At 39.2% G+C, this 20,632-nt stretch overlaps 1 protein-coding gene and 1 pseudogene across 1 annotated transcript; one reads left to right on the top strand and one right to left on the bottom strand.

Moving 5' to 3' along the window:
• Window positions 1–3,608: 3,608 nt before the first annotated feature.
• LOC110051856 (adenosine receptor A3-like) lies at window positions 3,609–5,542 on the bottom strand (annotated as a pseudogene).
• Window positions 5,543–16,994: 11,452 nt separating this feature from the next.
• Window positions 16,995–20,242, top strand: LOC110051909 (BTB/POZ domain-containing protein KCTD21-like). The gene is made up of 3 exons (XM_020758000.2): window positions 16,995–17,056; window positions 17,913–18,492; window positions 19,715–20,242. Exons 2-3 carry the CDS (start codon window positions 17,937–17,939, stop codon window positions 20,014–20,016), a joined length of 858 nt encoding a protein of 285 aa, XP_020613659.2. The 5' UTR covers window positions 16,995–17,056; window positions 17,913–17,936; the 3' UTR covers window positions 20,017–20,242.
• The last annotated feature ends 390 nt before the right edge of the window (window positions 20,243–20,632 follow it).

The raw sequence follows: 20,632 nt of genomic DNA, 5'->3' as shown, positions 1-20,632 counted from the left end.
GCTGGCTGTTTCACGAAAGGTAGCCTGCGAAGTAAACGCTATCTACTGCATGTTACAGGTAATTTCCGTCTGCGAAGCAGACATTGCCGAAAGGTAGATTAGCGCTGGCTGATCGAAGCTCGTTATGTTTTAGCGCCAATTCAAGGACGTGAAACTGCTAATACATTGAAACTTTTCTTTCTCTTATCGTGTTGACACACTTTTGTCATATTTGTCACCGCAGTGTACCTTTCATTAAGGCTCAAGACAAAAAGAGGAAGGCCAAAAAGGGTGGGCAAACTTGGAGAAAAGCGGAACAGATTGCATTGGGTTAAACTTGAAAAACAGCTGATAAATCACTGTTTCTTTAATAGGCAATTTTAAAAAGTTTGGAACTCATAGTAGCCATAGCTAACCAACACTTGAATTAAAACTATTTAATTAATTAATTCCGTGAATTATAAAACGTTCACGAACATTGATTTTTTTTTTTTACAAAACCGTGACTGGCACTACTTGGAAAATGACACTAGTTAGCCCCTAATGCAGGATTATCACTTGCAAGAATTACAAACTGACCTTGACATTAGGTACAAAAATACTGTCAAACATTAGTCACAAAATTATCATTAGCACTAATGTTAAAATTGCCGCGAATTTCATGTACATTTCAGAATAATTATTATTTACAACAATAATTACAGAATTATTATAGGAGTGGATTTTGCTTGAGTATCGATATCAGAAGTAATTCGCATTTCTTTTGGTTACAGTCCTCGTAACAAAAAAAATAATAATAAACAAAATATCTTGAATCTGAACAGTGTGGTTACTTACACAGTAATGTAGCGATCGCCAATATACACTTCGTGTCCACGTGGCTTTGGTCAAGTGTTTGCGCAAAACACGCCCCACTGAAAACCAAACGTACACGTTCCACCAAATCACCATGGGTAACGACAGTTCTAAAAATAAAATGAATTTCAGAGACAGGCTTAAGAAAAAGCTATCAGAAACTCAAATCATGTCCAATTGGAACGAATTTCGGAAGGCAAAAAATCAAGTAAATCAGAAAATAAAGGCTGCCAAAATGGCTTATTACAACAACACCGCCTTTTACAAATATGCTGGTGACCTTTTGAGACATAGACGTAATATAATCGTGCTTCCGAGTTCCAGTGAGAAGCCGGGCGACTGCATGCTGGACATACCGTAGTCTCTGAATCTGTTTTTTCGGAAGGCCTGACGAAAGGGAATTATAATAATCAAGCTTAGAGGCTATAAATGCATGGATAGGAATCTTACAATGTTTGAATAATATAAATTTCCTTATCTTGGCATTATTATGTATATGATAAAAGGCTGACTTGCACATAGAGGTACTTTATTTATTCCATTAACGTAATTCCCCTGAAATAAAACTGCACATGGATTTTTGTTCAAACTTTGTCCGATGAATATTTATCATATGAGAACTTTAATTATAAAATAAAAAAGGGGGTGCCCATGCTCGTTAAGGAGCAGTGAGGCATTGAAAATGTCCCATTTTAGCGTTATTTATTAGCTCTTATTAACCGAGCAGGAGGTCTGTATGAGAGAATCTTGACCGAGGTCGTGAGCACAGACCGAACGCAGTGAGGTCTGTACACACGACCAAGGTCAAGATTCTCCCATACAGACCGATTTAGCTCGGTTAACAAGATGTTTATTATATGGCAAAAAAGAAAACTTTAATTCGTTTAATCTAACTGGTTTGCTGACATTTCGCTCGCAAACGGAGATGAACTTAACTTAAACCTGCCGAAATTTGCTCGTCCTCTTTACTTTTTTTTGGTCATCAGGCTTTTTGGAACTTCCATAAATGATTGAGAAGAAAATAAAAGAAAACGGTGAACATTTTTGTATTGAATTTGCTACTTTTTCAACGCAAAATGAAACCGGTCTAGATGGGAAAATCTAGACCGTGGTGAATATCGATTTCAGCCAATCAAATTCGTGAATTCGGTAGTTTCCAGTCCTTGTGAGACACAGCCATATAATAAATGTTTATTACAAGAACGCATTCCAAGTTATTAAAAACTCTTTGTGAGCCCAGACTCATGAAAACACGCCTCAAACTACAGTCAATACTTGTTTCAGACACAAATAAACTTTTTAAGTTTGATTTTGACAGATAGCTGAATCCTTGTTAAAATATTGGAACCAAATTGTTTGCCACGGCTATCAAACTGCAAAATAGAAAAGACTACAGTGCAGCTGCTATTTTCCTTAGTTAGTCAACTTTCAACAATAGAAATCAGACCAGTCTTTTCTCACGTAAAGCTAATGATTAATTAGTAAAAAATTTGGGGTGCCCGAGCTCGTTAGTGAGCTATAGCCATTTTTCAACTGACAGAACTCAATATCAAGGCAAATCCGCCATGTTTTCAATGTGCGCGTGCACGAACGCGCGCTAATGACGCCATAAATTATGCGCAGTAAGGATGCGCAATGCAGTACTGGGGAATGACCTTAAGCGCCCAACCTCGAACTAGCGCCCATCTCGAAATATTAGCGCTCACCTCGAATAAGCGCCCATCCTAAAGGCAGTAAAAGTCAAAAAGCGCCCAGCCTCGAATAACGCCCTCCCCCACCTCACTCCCTACCACTCCCATTCAAACTCGAATAAGCGCTCACCCTTACTCCACCCCCCCCCCCCCCTTCCCTCTGAACTTGAATGAGTGCTAATAAGTAATCCCCGAAGACGGAGTTTTCTCCGAGTATTTTACAGAAACCTTGCTCTGTTACATCCTCGCGTTTTGTCATTACTATTTATTGTTTTGTTGCAGAATAAACACGCTACACCTGCTGAAAATGGTAAAAATTTAATTAGCGCCCAGCTTCGAATAAGTGCCCGCTCTCAAGGTCCAAATATTTAATAAGCGCCCAGGGTGGTTAATCGAATAAATGCGGTAACTTGTTTGTCTATGGAGACTAAATTATCTGAGCAAACGCCATCGTTCTTCGCAGACTTCGATAAATTCAGTACCATGACATCAATCGAATTTTTTTTAAAAGATTATTTTAGAACTCGCTCTTTCATATTATAAATATTATAAATTTTGAGGACAAATGAGTTTGACAAGCGATATTAACTGACCAATTGAGATGAAACAGCTGATTGCATATACGTCAGTCAGTGAGTTACTGATCACATTAAAACCAAGAAGGAAAATGTCACTAGCCTTTATCTATGTGTGCATGCTGTCTATTAACCATGTCATATGTTTTGCGAAAACCTAAAAAACTCTCTTCAATTTCGGATTTCTTGGACGTGGTAAATGAGATATCGCTACGAATACAACGGAAAAAAGATCCTTACCTATACATACTAAGGATGTTGGTCGAAAACAAGTTAGTACCTGCATACAAGAAATTTCACGACTAAAGTCGTTTAATATTTTCAAAGGAAAAAAAGGGAAGGACAATGTGTTCAGAAAGTTGATCGATGGTAAACCTGCAAACTGCTGCCAGTGTCATGTACTGCGCATGTGGCGTGCTCCCGAAACGCGTTTCCTGTAGGAGCAGATTGTTTTAGGGAATCAATACCGTATGATGTGAAACTTCTACTAACTATAAGACCGAGGATAAAAAGCTTTTGCAGTAATCAAAATGATATTAATAGCCACAACAAATCTAACTCAAGTTAGAATATCTCGATGTTTATTGACATTATAATCAATTAAAAATTACAATCTTAAGGGTGCCTCCATATATAGGAAAACTTTAGAGACAACTGATAAACCAAAAAGCTAAAACCAACAACAAATTACATCGATGTTCCCTAACCATGTACCAACAAATGTGAAAGGGAGACCATTTTAAAGCAGTTCTTTGGATGGTTTTAAACTGCTACTTATGGAAAGTGATGTGCAATTTCTACATTTCCCCCGGCAGAATGTTAATGATAGCCTACTGAATGTTGTTGTGTCATCTTAAAACAGTAAATTACTGGATTGAACACTGATAAAAAACACTGAAGGTGGTTGGCCTTAAGATTAGCGTGTTCCGCGATTTCTGAACCATGGCATGTTCCGCAATAAGTCCATGATAGCGTGTCGAATGTGTCTCATCTTCCAGCAATAAATTAGTGGGTTCAACGATGAGTTAAGAAATAAGAGAGTCCATGAGAAAAGGGAAAATCTCTTTAAGGAAATACTGGAGCCGTTGATTGCAACGGCTGCCACACTGATAAAGAAAGGCAAATAACAAACCAAAAACACGAGATATACGTAGAAAACACCGACTGCAGATTTAACAAGGCTAGCAAAATTTGTCATTTCGCCATTCTCTGCTCCTCCCTGTGCTTGCAGGGTCTGAATCTGATTCTTGTGACGTCTTGCGGCAAAATAAATTCTGATGTAAACCACGGTCGTAAGAAGAAAACCAATAACGTCAAGAAATAACCTAATAAGTGAGTAGATATCGAGCGAAATCCAGGACGGCGTCAAAGAAAGGAACACACTAAGCAGCCATATGGAGATCACCACAGCAACAACACGCTTGTGAGTCACAAGTTCCTGATATCTGAGATGAAGATGAGTCGCTAAGAACCTGTCTACACTTATGGTCACAACACCGAAGAAAGAGGCGAACAAAAACACAGTTACAATGAATCCAAAAACCAAATAGATATGACAGCCAGGGTTTTGTTTTTGTAACAATTTTGCCAGAACAGAGGTGTATAAAGGCTGACCTAACAAACCAACACCAAGATCAGAAACAGCAAGACTCAGGAGCAATGTTTTTTAAGTCTTTGGCACCGACGAAGCTTTTCTTATCGCATGGATTGTCACAATGTTCAACATGATGGCGGTATAGGACAGAAAATTGTTGAAGACACAATTAGCGATGTGAGCAGAACGAAGATCTGCAAATTCAGTGACTTTGGGGCTGACGTCCAGCAAATATTCACAAGGTGATTCCTTCATATCTACAGAAGTTTCTTCAAGTCACCGAGCCGTAGACTACGAAAGCTAAGAAAGTTTTTTCTGCCTCGACACCACAAACTAATTGGTTCACCTCGGCTGAAAAGATTCCTGTTCTGAATTCGAAGTCAACCCGCCGCTTCAGATATTATGTTGTCATAAAATAAGTAAATACTGGTTCCTCTTAATTGACTCATAACATTAAGTAAATGAAGTAGTTCCAGAGCAAGTCAATTCAGATGTTCTGTTGTCATAAAATACAGTTAAAACTGACAGTAAGTGAATCGCAATGAAGCATTTATACGTGGGTCTTGAACTTTCTAATAACTGATTAGAATAAAACCAAGTCATAAACGTCACTGGCCTGACAGCCCTGTTTATTAAACAAGCCGTATGTTTCCTAAAATAGACGCAGTAAATTATTTATTGTTAAGGATGTTACCAAACGATGATCCTCAGGTGATGGTAGCATGCTTAAACGAAAATAGGTTAGTGCATGGGCATGTAAATTTACCATACTTAATTAATATTGCCATGAGAGTAAAAAAAAAAAAAAGAAAAAAAACCACGGAAATGGCGTTAAAAAGTCGTTTAGTTTGCTAATCAGTGGTACGCCTGTTAACGGCTTATACAGTTTCATGTGACGCATACATATATACATACATTACTTTATTTACCCTCGAATTTCAGAGTAGCTTACGCAGATAATATTTCCAAGGATTTAACTATCAGAACGTGCACGCAAAGAACGTTCGCCACGAAGTGTAGCTGATACCTCTACCAACAAGAACGCATTGTTCCAGGGAACCTGCACTATATGAAGAAAGACCCTTCATAAAAAGATTGTAGTAGCCTCTAGCACCAAGTTTGTGTTGTCATAACGACCAGAAAGTCATCAATTAAACAACCTACCTTTTGACCTATGGTCATTTCCGGTTTATCGATCACACTTATGGTGACTAATAAACCTTAAAAAATGTTGGATCTGACCTAAAACTGATGCTATTAAAGTATAAAACTAAATTTTCGACAGCTTTCTGTTTATCTTCGTCAAAGTAAAATGACTAATGGAATAATTAAATTTAATTTGATCCTTTAGGGACGCAATAAAAGGCAAATAGGCCCCAGGGAGGGGCTGGTGCTCATCTACAGCATCGGTATTTACGGTGGAATGCCAAGATTCTAAGAGTAAGCGTTCTTGTCGATTGCTAACGCCACGCTCTAGTATTTCCACACATCTGGGATGGATATCATGTCCAGCCGTTTCCGCGTGCTCTTTAATTGCCAATTCATTGTTTCATCTTGTGCCAGGCTTGAGCTTTGCCCCCCGAGAGTTCCAAGATCTTTTGCTTTCGCCAATGTATGCAAACCAACACGATCTACACTCGACTTTGTAAAAATTCCAGTCACTAGATTCTCGCTTGGGCACTCTTTAGGTTTCTTGAACACATCACCAAGTGTTTTGATCGGCCGAAAAGCAGTCCTAACATCGTCTTGGCCCAGGATACACCTCTTTTTTTTCTGACTCCTTTAATATACGGGATTGAGGCGAAAGCTGTTGTTTCACCCAAGACTTCTGATCTCGTTTCTCTCTCTTTCTCTTCGTGTAGTGTATTGATTACCATAGCAACATCGTTATGCTATTATGCCGATCACTCGTTATTGTAATATTGTGAAACTACTGCATGATGTAAAAGTACTAGTCCTGTGTGAAAGTAGAATTGTACTGGATATAGAGAATGATCATGATGAATAAAGTAGAATAGATATGTGACATGAAAGGGAGTACTTCTCTGTCTCAGTAAGATAATATGTCCTAAATGACTACACAACACTTCGCATCCCCTCTCTTTGAATTTTGCCGGATATTCATTGGCTTTCAGGTCGCTGACAGCACGTTGTTCTTCACTGCTTCGCTGATTGGTGCTCGATGGTAGGCACCTGGCTCGGTCCATGAAAGTTTTCACCACTGTTCTCTTGCTCTGTGTTGAGCTATGCGAGTCAAATGATAGGTACTTGGCCTTACGGTATACACCCACTCCTACTCGACCTTCGGGGAGACTGTGGTATTAGTGTCCAGAAAAGCAACTGTTGGTTGACCTGTGGAAGTTGACGGCATCTCTAAGGTGAATCGAATGTGGGGGTTTATAAATTTGAGGTTCGAATGGAAGGGATCGACGTCATCCTTCTTTAGGCAGGCGTTGGAGTCGTCGACGTATCGTCGCCAGCATCTGGACTTGACTGGTGACTAGGCTAAGTCCTCGTCCTCCGCTTGCTACATTGTTACCACTGCGATGACAGCACCGACGGGTGACATCCAAAAACTTGATGATATTACGTTCCTTCAAACGTGACAAAGCTGTTTTTAACAGCCCTTTCATTTTTTTTTTTTTTCAAAAAAAAAAAAAAACACATCTTTTTCACGTTTGAAGGAACGCAGTATCATCAAGTGTTCGGATGTGCCGTAGGCTCACTCTTCAGTGTCTGGCATACGATCCACATTAACATCTCCTAACAGGAAAAATTCCCAGTTTCCCGCGTCGATTTTGTTAACCAGTTCCTCAAATTTGTTAAATAGGCTCATATGGGAATCGGAGGTCAACTATACCAGGTACTGGCTAGAAATGGTCTTGCCTGTGGCTTGGTAGTATCCTGATGCTTGTGTTTAATAAATTCTAACAAATTACGAGCTAGTCGTTATGTTGCGATTTTATCTAGGTGAAGGCCACTACGATTAAGATGTTGTTCAGCGATGATGTTGAAGTGAGCAATCATCTTCCATTGGTTCTGACGGCCAAATTTCTTCAGTGTTGAGTTAACTTCCAACAACGGTTGGCTAGTTGGTCATCGTCAGAGCGGGCTATTAAGATTGATAAGACTGCACTTTTGGTCCAATTTATCAGGTCGATAATTTCATCAGCACAGACAATTGGACTTTCGCTATCCCGTGTTAGTGCCGACACGAATGATGAGCTGCTCGGGTCTTTTCCTTAAAGGAGCTCAGTCGTGGTTTGCGCATATTGGAAAGTTTAGCCTCAATTTTTCAAATTCGTCTTTTGTAATCCGTGTCAATCTTCTCCATCCTTACCCATCCTTGTTCCTTTATGGTTTATCATTATCTCTTTGGTGTTTTTCTATCTTATTAATCTGTTATTTTAAGGTTTCCTACCATTTAAAGGTAATTTTTATGTGGCCAAAATAATTCAACATACCGTTACCGAGCTCCTTTAAGATTGGCTTGATATGATCGTGCATATCTTTAGTGGTGCAGCCAGGGAAGGTGGAAACTTTAACTTTGTTGCTATCCTTGGACATTTTATGGGCCTTAAGGTGTTTCAGTATGAAGTCACCAGCTATGATGGTTGTACCCGAGGGATTAACATGTTCGTCATCTGCGGAGTTATTGTTAGGCTCGATTTCCGTCGCTTTCTCGAGTCCGGTCCACTTTCCTCCCCGAGAAGAGACGGCTGGACGCGTGAGTGGCAAAGCATGTCTGTGACGTAACTTCATAATGTAATTCTTGCGGCGCTTCAGGTGACCGCAAATGTCATCTGATGACAATCATAGGCAGGCACACATGACGCCTACGGCTCGTAAAATTTGTGGCGTTTTCGCCACTACTTTTAACTTTGGCCCTCCAATCTATTTTATTTCACATTATTGTTGCGGAAGGGCTTTACATGCTGTGTTCTATAGAAGAGTTTTTTTTTTTAAAGTAGAGCAGAGCTGTTTGACTGTGTTGTAGCAACTGTCATGTCAAAGGTCACACATATGTTGGTGTAAATGGTGTTGACACCATGTTTATGTTCTGCTTGTTCGGTTTGCTTTGGCTCATTTAAAAATTTAACTTTGTCTGGCTTCGCCAGAGACTGGTGTTGCTTCTCTTCAAGAAGACTAAGGTACACATCAATTTGACTGGGTGTTTTGTTTCTGGAAATCGTTGTTTGCGTTTATCACTCCCTTTGTTTACTTTGTTCGTTATCTCATATTCTGGTACCACATGATTCAAATATAGATTCTAACGTATAAGTCTGTTGACTATTTTGCGTGTTGTATATGCTACTATGGTTTAGATCAGGCGAGATTTCATCAGTTGACGGTATTTGGTTAAATATCCCACTAATGCGATCGCACTTCATATCGAACAACTCCTTTGCTCCTGCGAGAAAGCTATTTTTAAAGCTATTATGCAGCCTGCTCGATTCAGGCAGGCAGATTTCTTATTGGTTGGAATTAACAATGCCAAGTCCACGAGTCCAGCCGTGAGTTCGGGGGAGGAGCGCGGGCTCTTTTCCCGAACAGCGGCTGGTAATCGAGCCTAAGTTATTGTCCTCTCTTGTTGTCACTACTGTATTTTCAAGGGGTTTAAATCTGTTTTGACCGAACAAGCTTGGTCATTAAAGGATTTATTATATGGAAAAAGAACACTATTTACTGGTGGGACACAGTGGGTATTCCCGAGCGGGCGAGATAACGCCATCTTGCCCGATTGGGTAGCCAATCATAGCGCAGGATTTGGTTCATCTCGCGCATGCCCATTCTCGGAGCTAGCCGTATAATAAATGATGTTACATTATGTTCATTTTATAATGACAGTAGAGTGTTTGCCCTTAGGAGACTGGGAAGGAATAGAAACATAATGAATCGGGTTATACTCAACACTTCAGCATGTATGTACTTACTCTTCACTCCCTATACCTTTTCTTTCTACGTTTTTAATGTCATAAGTAGTCTAGCAGTGCTGCACATGCCTCAGTAATGTCAACAAACGGCTATTGTACGACAAAATGGCTGTCCAACTTAATCATGGCAGTTGAAATGCACGAAATGTTTTGGACGTCGAGAACTTGTCACGCTCCTCGTCTATCCGAATGTGAAAGTCAGCATTTCTATAAACTATCTTATTATATCTAATTACCGAAGGAAAAAGAGACAGTTTTTGATGTAACACGAAAGTACTACTGCAGTGCTGACAACTGTCAAGTTAAAGCAGGGTAAAAGATTAAAGAAGGTTAATATATGCGAGCAGTGAACGAAGTTATATTCAATGTGAGTCACACAAGCTGTATCTTCGAAAACCGCAGGTTCAAGCCTTGTTCATTTCTCTAAATCTACTGTGAGCTGATAATAATTACTGTTGTAATAAAGATGGGTTATTTTTACCCTCCATTTATACTGACGAGGTCCAACATATTTACAATGGATTCTCAGTGTTGTACTGTATTCTTTTCGTGTTCCAATTGATAGAGCGCCGCATGCATCACTTGGGACCATGATGTTCTTGTAGCCGTTGAAAAAGAAAGATCGATTTATAGCTTCATTATGGTTAAACGAGCAGTAATGACAAATACACAGATTGAACTGAAAAGAGTACCTCTTTACGAAACGATGAATTGTTTACAAAGTCGATAATTTGCATATGCTCGACTAGGACCAGACCAAAATTTTATCGACCCCGAAAAATCTAGTTGGAATTTTAAAGCAAACGAAAATCATTTAGTGATAGACAATATATAAACTTCTATTTGACAGCTTAAAATAGGAACTACCTTTACGACGAAAATCGATGGGACTTTTTTATGAAGATATCCTCTAAGCAAATGGGCAGGATGGTATCTTCGAGGAAGTTCTGCAGCGTCAAAAAGAAACGAAACCTACTCTTAAGTTATATATTTTTTTCGAAAGGCTTCATGGCAGTTTTCAATTTATTTCAATCAGTCAATCAATCAATCAATCGATCGATCGATCGATCGATCAATCAATCAATCAATCAATCAATCAATCGGTCAGTCAGCCAGTCGGTCAGTCAGTCAGTCAGTCAGTCAATCAATCAATCAGTCAGTCAGTCAGTCAGTCAGTCAGTCAGTCAATCAATCGATCAATCAATCGATTGTTAGTTTAAAATTGGTTATTCCCTTTAAACAATGGAGGACAATTGAGCGAAATTTCGATAACATTGTACGTCTCGAGTTTAATTAAGAAAATGTCTGAACTGAAGGGATAACTCCCTTAGAAACACACGACAAATTTGCCCAGCCGACCCCAATTGGTAACCTTCTGTACTCTTTCGTTTAAAATCGTGGTCTTTTGTGCCCACAATTTGCCTTAAGCTTGACTTGGGAGTGCAAGAATGTTTGTTGGTCAGGACACTCTTTCTGGTTGGTCTTACGTTTCTTAAAATTTCTATGATCATGACGAATTTCCAGTGTTTCTCCCTCGACGAAAATGTTTCATTAAGTAAACATTTAGAGGCCCACCCTAGACAAATGCAGTTGGGCATGCGCTCTTTCCATGCCTTACAAGTGAAAGCAAGTCTGAGCAGTTTTGACATGAGCTTCAACAAAACTGTTTTTCCAATTGACAGTTGTCAGTTTCAAATTTATTTGTTTCATGTTTAGGGCTTCTTAAAAGAAGCCAAAGTCACAGAAACCTAGCCTGTAAGAAAGGTTCCGCTTATTCTGCAAGACTGACCGTTCAAAGGAAGCTAACATATCTAAAAAGAAGACTCCAGCGCGGTAAGTTTTTTTTTTGTTATTCAGTACATTGTTAGCGACGAGGTGTTTATCATGATATTTTCCCGTTATTCCATGCACCGGCCCCAGGCAACTTGGGGAAATAGGTTCTTTTTTCTTTCCGTAGAGAAAAAAAGGCCTCCAGGCTTAAGACATTTTGTATGGTTAGATAGGAATCAAACCATTTTAATACTGGCAAACTCTATCTAAAAACTTCGTTATAGAATTTTAAATGTTGATATTTTTTCACGCTTTGTTGTTTGTTAGTGGTAAAGTTCAAGACCAGTAAAGTGCAATGATTTTATACGGACTTGAGGCAAATCCGTATATATAACTGAAAAAATAAATCACTATAGCAGATGAGAAAAGTATTCCATTCCTTTTTTTTGCGTCGTTGTGAAAACTCCGTCATTGCCGTAGATTAATTTAAGATGCGCAATTTGATGTAGCTGTTCGTTTTCTTGCCGATCGATCTTTTGTAAACATTCGTCTCGTGAATTAGTTTCGTTAGGCCGAGAACTCTCAACTTGAAAATGCAGCGTATATTTTAGACTAGCACTTGCTGGATTTTGAAAGAAAAGAGAAGGAGTGAAACGTGTAAACGTCTGACCTTTTTGGGATGTCAGGTACATGATGCTAAAAAAGGAAAGATTCATTTTTAACAATGATTTAATCACACGAATCGGTAAATAGATACATCGTTGCTCGAAAGAATTCACTCAGCGGAAGGAAACCGAATGTACGAGATAAGGCGTGCTGAAAAACAAAATGCATGTAAGGAGTATCCCATTACAAATAGCGCAAAAAAGGGGGGATCCATTGGAGACACAACAGACTGATCTACAGGAATCTCACCCAGGATGGAAAAGGCTACGCATTTTGGATTCATATCGGAACGCCCGAGGAAATGCGCAGGCAAAAGTTGTGTAACCAACAAGAAAACAAGAAGTTAAAATATCAAATTAAATGAGGGTGGAATGCACAGAAGCCAGGGTGCTTTCCATTAAACCAAAAATGTCAATCGGTTCGATCAGACCGGAATACTGGGGACCACCTTGCCGTTTCATTTTCACAAACCGGCTCGCTGTCCTACTACGCTGCAGTAGATTTTCACCTATGGTTTAGTTTGGGAAAACGAACATAAAATGGTAAGAGCCATTTCCTTCAGTTGGCCAGGTTTGAGCGAAAAATGGCGTTCTATTTTCCTTGGCTAACCCCCACAGTCTCTGACCGGTTGGTCTGACATAATGGAAAGCCCCCAAGCGAACTCACGGTTAAGCGAACCAGAGAATAATAATTGTGAAAGGCAACTTGAATTTACGACGAAATGCGAGAAGACAAGTACACTCTCGCGGTTTGCTCTACAGCCTACAAGGTAAGCACGCAGATATGTCTAGAAGTACGTGCAGTACCGAAATTGACAAATTTGACGTTGACGATATTGACAGATTTGACGAAATTTGTCAATTTATGGAAATTTTGTCAATAGTGCAAATCTGACGAAATTTCGCCAAACCTGTTGACAAAATTATTTGAGTGAACAGAGATCACTCGGCTAGAGATGCCCCAGAAATTAAGTTGACGAATGTAGAGAAGACGGCAAATGTAGCAAAAGTGACAAATCTGACGGAATTTGGACAAGGGTGTTGACACAATTATGCAAGCGAATAAAGATGGCTTGAATAGAAGCGCCCCAAAGAGTTAACGAATTTGGTGAGAGTGGCAAATCCGACGTAATGTTGCCAAGTTTGTGGACATAATTATACAAGTGAATAGAGATGACTTGGCTAGAAGGGCCCCAAAAAGCTGAAGAATTTGGCGAGAACGACGAGTTTGGCGAAAGTGACAAATCTGACGAAACTATTTCGCCGAGCCTTTTGAATAGACATGAATTGACTAAAAGGTGCCACAAAGTTAACGAATATGGCGAGATCAACGAAAACAATGGGTTCGGTGAAAGTGGCAAAATAGACAAAATTTGGCCAAGCCTGCAGACAAAATTCTACGATTGAATAAGCATTATTGGGCTAGAAAAAGTTGACGAATGTTGCAAAAAATACAAATGTGTCGAAAGTGACAAATGTGACGAAATTTCGCCTAGACTGTTGGCAAAATTATACGAGTGAGTAGACATTTTTTGGCTAGAAGGGCCCCAGAAAAGCTTACCAAAACGACGAATTTGGCAAAAGTGGCACATCTGATGAATTTTTACTGAGCCTTTTCCCAAAATTCACTCATGTTCAGTACACCCATCCAATTAAGGTGCCGGTGTTGGCTTGTCGAGTTAGCTTTAGACAGGGCCTGTTGACAACTTTGGCGGATTGCATCATGGAGACCTGACAAAGGTTAAGTTGATTCGACGATCTGTTAGTCAGGAGGAGATAATGTTATGTCGTCATATGACGTAAAATGACGTCATTTGATTTGTCATCTTGGATTCGCCATCTTGGATTTTATTGTTTTCTTAAAGAGACAAGAAACAACGGAAATTCATATAAAATGAAGCCAGAATGCCTATGGAATGTCAACATTCAAGAATTTCTGCAATTTGACGAAGAAAACTAGGAAAAATAGAAAATTACATCAAAAAAGTTGATATTTGGCCAGACCTACATAAAGTTTGCGGTTTCCAGAACAACGTCAAAACACATGGACACACTATTCGCATATCAAAATGTTTGCGAAGGATGAATGAACAACTACTGAAAGATTCAACCTCTTCTCGAAAAACGTCTTTTTCAAAACTTGGAAAAATACCTTATGGGAGGATGGCATTTACCCCCCCCCCTCCCCCCCGGCCCTCCAAGCCCCTTGTACGTACGCGGGTTACTTGCCATAAACTTGGCAGTAATCAGCGAAAGTAGTAACTGACTTATCATTTGGAAATGAAGCTATGTATTACAATCATTTCCCCGAGAACTGTACGTTCTTTATCATGGATGACGTGGGTTTTGCAAGGCAAATGAAAAACTTATATATATTTAGATGAGTGTACGAACTTATACATAAAACATTTTCCATCATTATTTCATCCACGTAAAACGCTTCTAAAGTAGGACGTTGTTAGAAACGAATATTCATTCGAGGGTGACTAACAGTATTACGCGATTGTTTACATTCCAACTGCCGATTTTGGGCAAAATCGGCGAGAAATACGGGCTAAAGCGATCTACTCAGTTAAAACCATTTTCTTAGAGATATTTTCTGATATCCTAACAGTTGGGTGTATATTTAACCCATAGAGAGTGTTTGTATGTCATTTAAAGTTATAGGCTATAGAAAAATATGGCGATATCATTGTTTTAGTGCAATAATTCGCTTGCGTCTCTGCTCGATCTCGTTTCTGGCTCAAAACTAACCTCGATTTATTTTATTTTTTGTACAGTCATACCATGAAGGCCTGAGCTGAATATAAAAATAATTGACAGATTAACAATTGCAAGTAGCTGCTGTGTGGTGCGCAATGCGATCAAATATTCAGAAAATTCAGCATGACCGGCAAGAGATTTGAGAACAATCGGGGCAAAATCGTTTTTTTTTTTCTTTCGCAAATTTTTAGCTGCATTAGAACAAACTAACTACGGCCTGTTTTCAATAATTTTCACTGGGCCCTATCTATGGCCAAAATACGAGTGAAATCGATTTTTCGACTTGTGACACCGAAAGTCGATTTTGGTCGATTTTTATAGACAATTATATCCAACAAGAGGAACCATTTCTTTACAATCGCAAAAAAAATAAAGAAAAGAAAAAAAAAAAAAGAAAAAAAAAAGAAAGTGAAAGCTATCAGAGTGGTAAACGTTTGATCTATGTGTATTCGTGCGACTTCAAAATCTATCACTGTTAATAATGGAATCCAACATGTATGTGGGAAATTTCGGGCAATTTTGTAGTTTACGTTTCTACCTAAAATCGTTTCCCATTCACGTTGGATTACATTGTAAACATGATCTTTTACGATTTTGGTTTTATCGATTTACCTACATTTGTGCTATTATTTGTACATACATTTAGCATACATACACAAACTTCATTTCAACTCAAATTTAAGAGTAGCCATACATCCAGGGGTCCTCCGAGTATTAATACACCTTATTCCAAAATGGCCGCAATTTTAGTATTCTTTTGTTTACTTGCAAATTAGCCCTTGTTGCCTCGTTTAAGGGAAAATATTCTTTTGAATTTCGAGTTTAAGAACGTTAGTTTAAGGGCTAATTTGCAAGTAAACAAAAGAATGCTAAAATGGCGGCCATTTTGGAATAAGGTGTATAGGCCCTTTGTCACATAGTCCGGAATTAATTATACTGGGACACAAGTTACACGGTGGGACTTCCAAAACAAAGGAACTCGTACCGTGATTTGTGGCACGGTTCCGATATATATAGATAAATGTTACCAAGGGACCATGATCATCTAGGCGGTATGCGTACCTACAAAAATGACCCGGCAGTGATAAATTCGTTGTGTAGTTAAGTTGAGTTTATTATTATATCAAGACCTCACAATAAATATATTCACAAACATCAAATACAAACTTTTTATATAAGAATATATTTTATAAGAATATCGAGGCTGAAATTTGCCAAATTTTAAGAATGTTTTAAAATTTAATAAGCCCAAGGCTAAGAATATAATATAATTAATTATAAGAATATAATTATAATTATAAGAATATAATTTTTTGTGTTGAAAATTTCCTAATACAATACAATTGTCTCTTTTGAACTAAATCGTATAAAATTCTTCCTTTCTCGATACGGCAAAACTAGCTAAAACATCAAAAAGCACAGCGCTAGCTATATGTATGTTCGTGGTAATGCCATTTCTGCAAGAAGTTCTGTGGGTCATATCAAGTTTTATTACCTGCAGTCTGGCTACAATTGCAAATTTTCTTCAATACGATGAAACCCGATAAAACGGAAATGCCATACGCTATATTCTAATAGCCTGTTCGCAGGCTCCCGGCGAGGACGGAAAAAAAATTTCGGCGAGCACGAAACAGAAGAATTCGGAGAGCTCACCGGGAGCCTGTTCGCGGGCTAATATTCTAATAATGTTCATAAGAATTTTTTCAGCAATGAAATCGGCAGAGAAATGAGAATATTCAGCCAGAGCCAAAAAAGTAATATAAAAGAACGGCGTATATATAACACAAGAAAGCCCAGGGAAGTCAATAAGGCTTATTTCTGTAAAGGAGTACTTTTTGAGATATCTTAGGCTGAACAGTAAATTTCAATACTGTCATCGAATTTCAATACTATCATCATAAATTATATAGATTGATTTATCTTTTGTGACACACGAAAATGATCATTATTTCGGATAAAAATAAATTTGATCTAGCGAATATAATGGTAAACTTCCATTCATATTTAAAAATTTACAGTAAACCAGACAGTGACTAATGGCGTATTCATATTCAAAACATTTTTTATCGTAATGCTTCGCACTTGACGTAAATGAGGTAATTTCTAAGGTAATTATCTCAACAACCAATAGGATTAATTTTTTCTTTGCATAATTGTCACCCAGGGAAGTTTTTTAGCATTGTCGGAATAAACAGCTTCGACAGACAGCACGCAAAGGGCTTCATCAGTTGTAAGTACCTCAGTCAAAATATATATACATATTTCTTTTAATTTGAGGCTGATTTACACGACAGAAAATGTTTGGCACGGTTCCTTTGTAAATGGTAGGCTTACAAACAAAAACGGGTCGACAAGGATTTTGTTATGTGAGCGACTTTTTCTCATGCATGCCGAGCCAAAATTTCACACTTGTTTGGTCGGACCTGCTGAACACGTAATCCGAGCACAGAGGAAATTTCAGTACGGCACAAATCAGGGAAGGTCATTTAATTTAAGCAGCAAAAATCGAACCGTTTTTTTACATGTGGTAAGCGTGCCATTTTCACCTCGCTGAGCCCGAGAATGACGGAACGAACCCGCCTGTCTCACCCGCGGAAATTCTGTCACAATCACCGTGGTTTGCAACAAGCGCGCACAACTGACAAGAGAATTATAAATGTCAGTGTTTTTAAACAACGCTTTCTTCACTACCATGCGAGATTTCGTGCTGGAACTTGGTCGCATTATTAATTTTGAGGTACTCTTTCCATTCGCATCGAATATTTTTCAATAAAGTAAAAATTAAAAAAAAATCAAACGATTGTATCGTGTATTGTTTAAATTACGCAGTGTCTATAATCCCGGCAGCTGGGAACACAATTTTCGACAGAAATCGTTCCTAAGGCTGCTTGATGGTATTCTGTTTCTTTGAAAATGCTAAGCGATTCATTTAGTTTTCTATAGTTGACGAATTCATTTTCGGAACATTTAGTATAAACTGTGCCGAAGTTCAATATTTTCGCTTTAATCAATGTTTTGCTGCTTTTCTTAGCCTGGTTTGCTATGACATAGGGGTTTTACAATTATTAATTGTCTGGCTTTTGCAGAAGAAGAAGGAGACAAACAAGTCCATGTCGAAAAAAATAAATCTCAATGTAGGCGGCCACCACTTCACTACAAGCGTTCAAACGCTGACCAAAGATTCAAACTCGATGTTGGCGGCCATGTTTTCTGGAAGGTTTGAACTAAAGCCTTGTGAGGACGGCGCGTTCTTCATTGACCGAGATGGAACTCCCTTCCGGTATATACTCAATTATCTTCGCACTGGAAAATTGACTTTGCCAGAAGACGCAACGTTTCTGAAGGAACTGCAAGAAGAAGCTGAATTTTATCAGATTCAAGGAATAATAGACGAGCTGGTGCCCTCTGAATCTAAACTTTCAGCATCTAAACCTAGCGAGGCATTTGTAGAGTCAGAAATTTTGACTAACGAAGAGCACCAGAGAGTATTGAAAGTTTGGCTGTCTCCTCTGGAAGGAAAATGGCGCCTTCTGTTCCGGGCTTCTCGAGATGGCTTTGCAGCTGAAATCTTTCACTCCAAATGTGATGCCCAAGGTCCCACAGTCACCATTGTAAAAAGTGGAAACTACATTTTTGGAGGTTTTACCGATGTGTCATGGACAAGAAGTAAGTTTGCAAGAATATGTTTCATAGCCACACATGCATTATTGCGCACTCGTTCTAACAACAATTTTATCGATTAAGAAATAACTTTTTTTCGTTTATAAATGTAATATCATCTTTCCAAGAAACGTTTTTAGTATATGGCTAGCTCCGTGAGTTAGCAAAATAAACCGAGTCCAAGATGGCGCTAACTTGCCAGCTCGGGATTACCCGCTGTGTCCCGCAAAAAAAAAAAAAGCAGTGTACTTTTTCCATATAATAGATCATTTTATGGCCAAGCTTGTTCGACCAGGATGGCTGGATATTGGCCTCGTTCCTTTTCGCGTGTTTATGGCATATATATGCCAAAAAAAGAGAACTTAGCCAATATCCAGCCTTATTATATGGCAAGCTCCACAAGCGGGCAAGATGAATCAAATCCTGCGCTGTGATTGGCTACCCGAGCGGGCAAGATGGAGCTATCTTGCCCGCTCGGGACTACCCGCCGTGTCCCGCAAGAAAAATTTCCCCGAAAGCCATATAATAAATCCTTTATTGACCAAGCTTGTTCGGTCAAGATGGCTGGATATTGGCCTCGACTCCGTCTCGGTCCATAAACTCGCAAAAAAAGAACTTGGCCAATATCCAGCCATCTCGACCTCACACTTGGTCAATAACCCATATATCTTGAGCTCGCGCTTGGTCAATAACCATTATATTTCAGTTTAATTTTATATCGAGTGGGCCTACGCACCCGAGAAAATCACTACAGTAGCCGGGAATAAAGCACTTGTAAAATATCAGCCCAGCCCAGTTTCTAGGAGAGGATGAAGAGTAGGAGAGTCAATCCCCATGTAGGTCTCATTCCTAGTTTAAGTAATCCCTCTAAAGTTATTTTTAGATCGCTCCCAAATAAGGGTCTAGAAATAGCCAATCGTATGACGTGGATTTTACTCACGTGGGTAGTCCACAGGGCTTTACACGTAGTTTCATCCTCCACGAAAACAACCGCGCAACACGCGCGAGAACATCGTCCGCGAGAGAACTGGATACCATATCTAAAAATAACTTGACAGGGATAACTTTAAGATTTAAGTCTATTGGTGAATGAACTCTCTAACTCTACATGTTCTCTTGGTAACTGGGGACATGTCTCTTGTTGATGTTGTTAAACGTTTCTGTTCATTGATATGCTGAAAACGATTTGATTTAAGTGACAATAAGAGGTTTGCATTGCCATTTACAGGCCGAATCATGTGGATAACTTGCACACAGGCGTTCCTATTTAGCATGGTCAACCACCAGCATGGCCTGAGACCAACTAAAATATCAATTAATAAGAGCAAGTTGAAAGGCTTTTTCTGCGATAGCACCCTGGGACCAACGTTTGGAGGAAATCGCGACCTACAAATAATATCGGGGGAAAAGAGAGGCTATAGTGAGCTTGGGTTTTTGTTTGACGTTCCCCCAGGCCAGCAAACGACGTACTTAGCAGGGGTAAACAAATTCACTGTGACCGATTACGAAGTGTTTGGATTATACGCGTAACTTAAGAGATTACTGGCGCTACCTTAACTCACAGGCTCCACGGCCCAGTTTTGATCGAAGACAAACCGCGGACGACTGGTACTGAGCGTTCCATCTGGGGAGACATTTAATTATGAAGTTGCTACAGGGTCCCATGAAAATGCACGAATCATGCAGTTATTCAGAGAGAGGACTAAGGGCTAATTGTGCTAGAACTTCTCTTTGGAGATTAAACGACAGGGACAAATGTGATATGACTTTTCAAGTTACCGTAGAATTCCGAAAGTAATGCCTCCCCCCCCCCCCCGAAAATAACGGCTCCCCGAAAATAACGTTAATTTTCTATTTTCCTATTGAGCCCCGAAAGAAACGATCCCTCTGAAAGTAGCGGCCCTTTGAAGAAGTCACTAAAAGAGAAACTCTCTGGTCTCAAGCGAAATGCAGATGGAGCACTCTGACTGCAGGACTAAACAACTTGAAGAGTTATTTGTGATTCATTTCGAACTTAACTGAATTTTTGTTGAAATATTTATGAGCTGTATTTGTCTGGCGCAGAGTCAAATGATGCACTGCAGTGCAATTACTTGCATCGCGATATAATGTTTCACCCTACAGTACCAACATTAAGGACCTTTTT

The sequence above is a fragment of the Orbicella faveolata genome, unplaced genomic scaffold, assembly GCF_042242905.1.
Source record: "Orbicella faveolata isolate gen_17 unplaced genomic scaffold, um_ofav_v1 contig_24, whole genome shotgun sequence".
NCBI lineage: Eukaryota > Metazoa > Cnidaria > Anthozoa > Scleractinia > Merulinidae > Orbicella > Orbicella faveolata.
The sequence above is the reverse complement of the archived record's forward strand: the minus strand, read 5'-3'. Positions and strand labels throughout refer to the sequence as shown.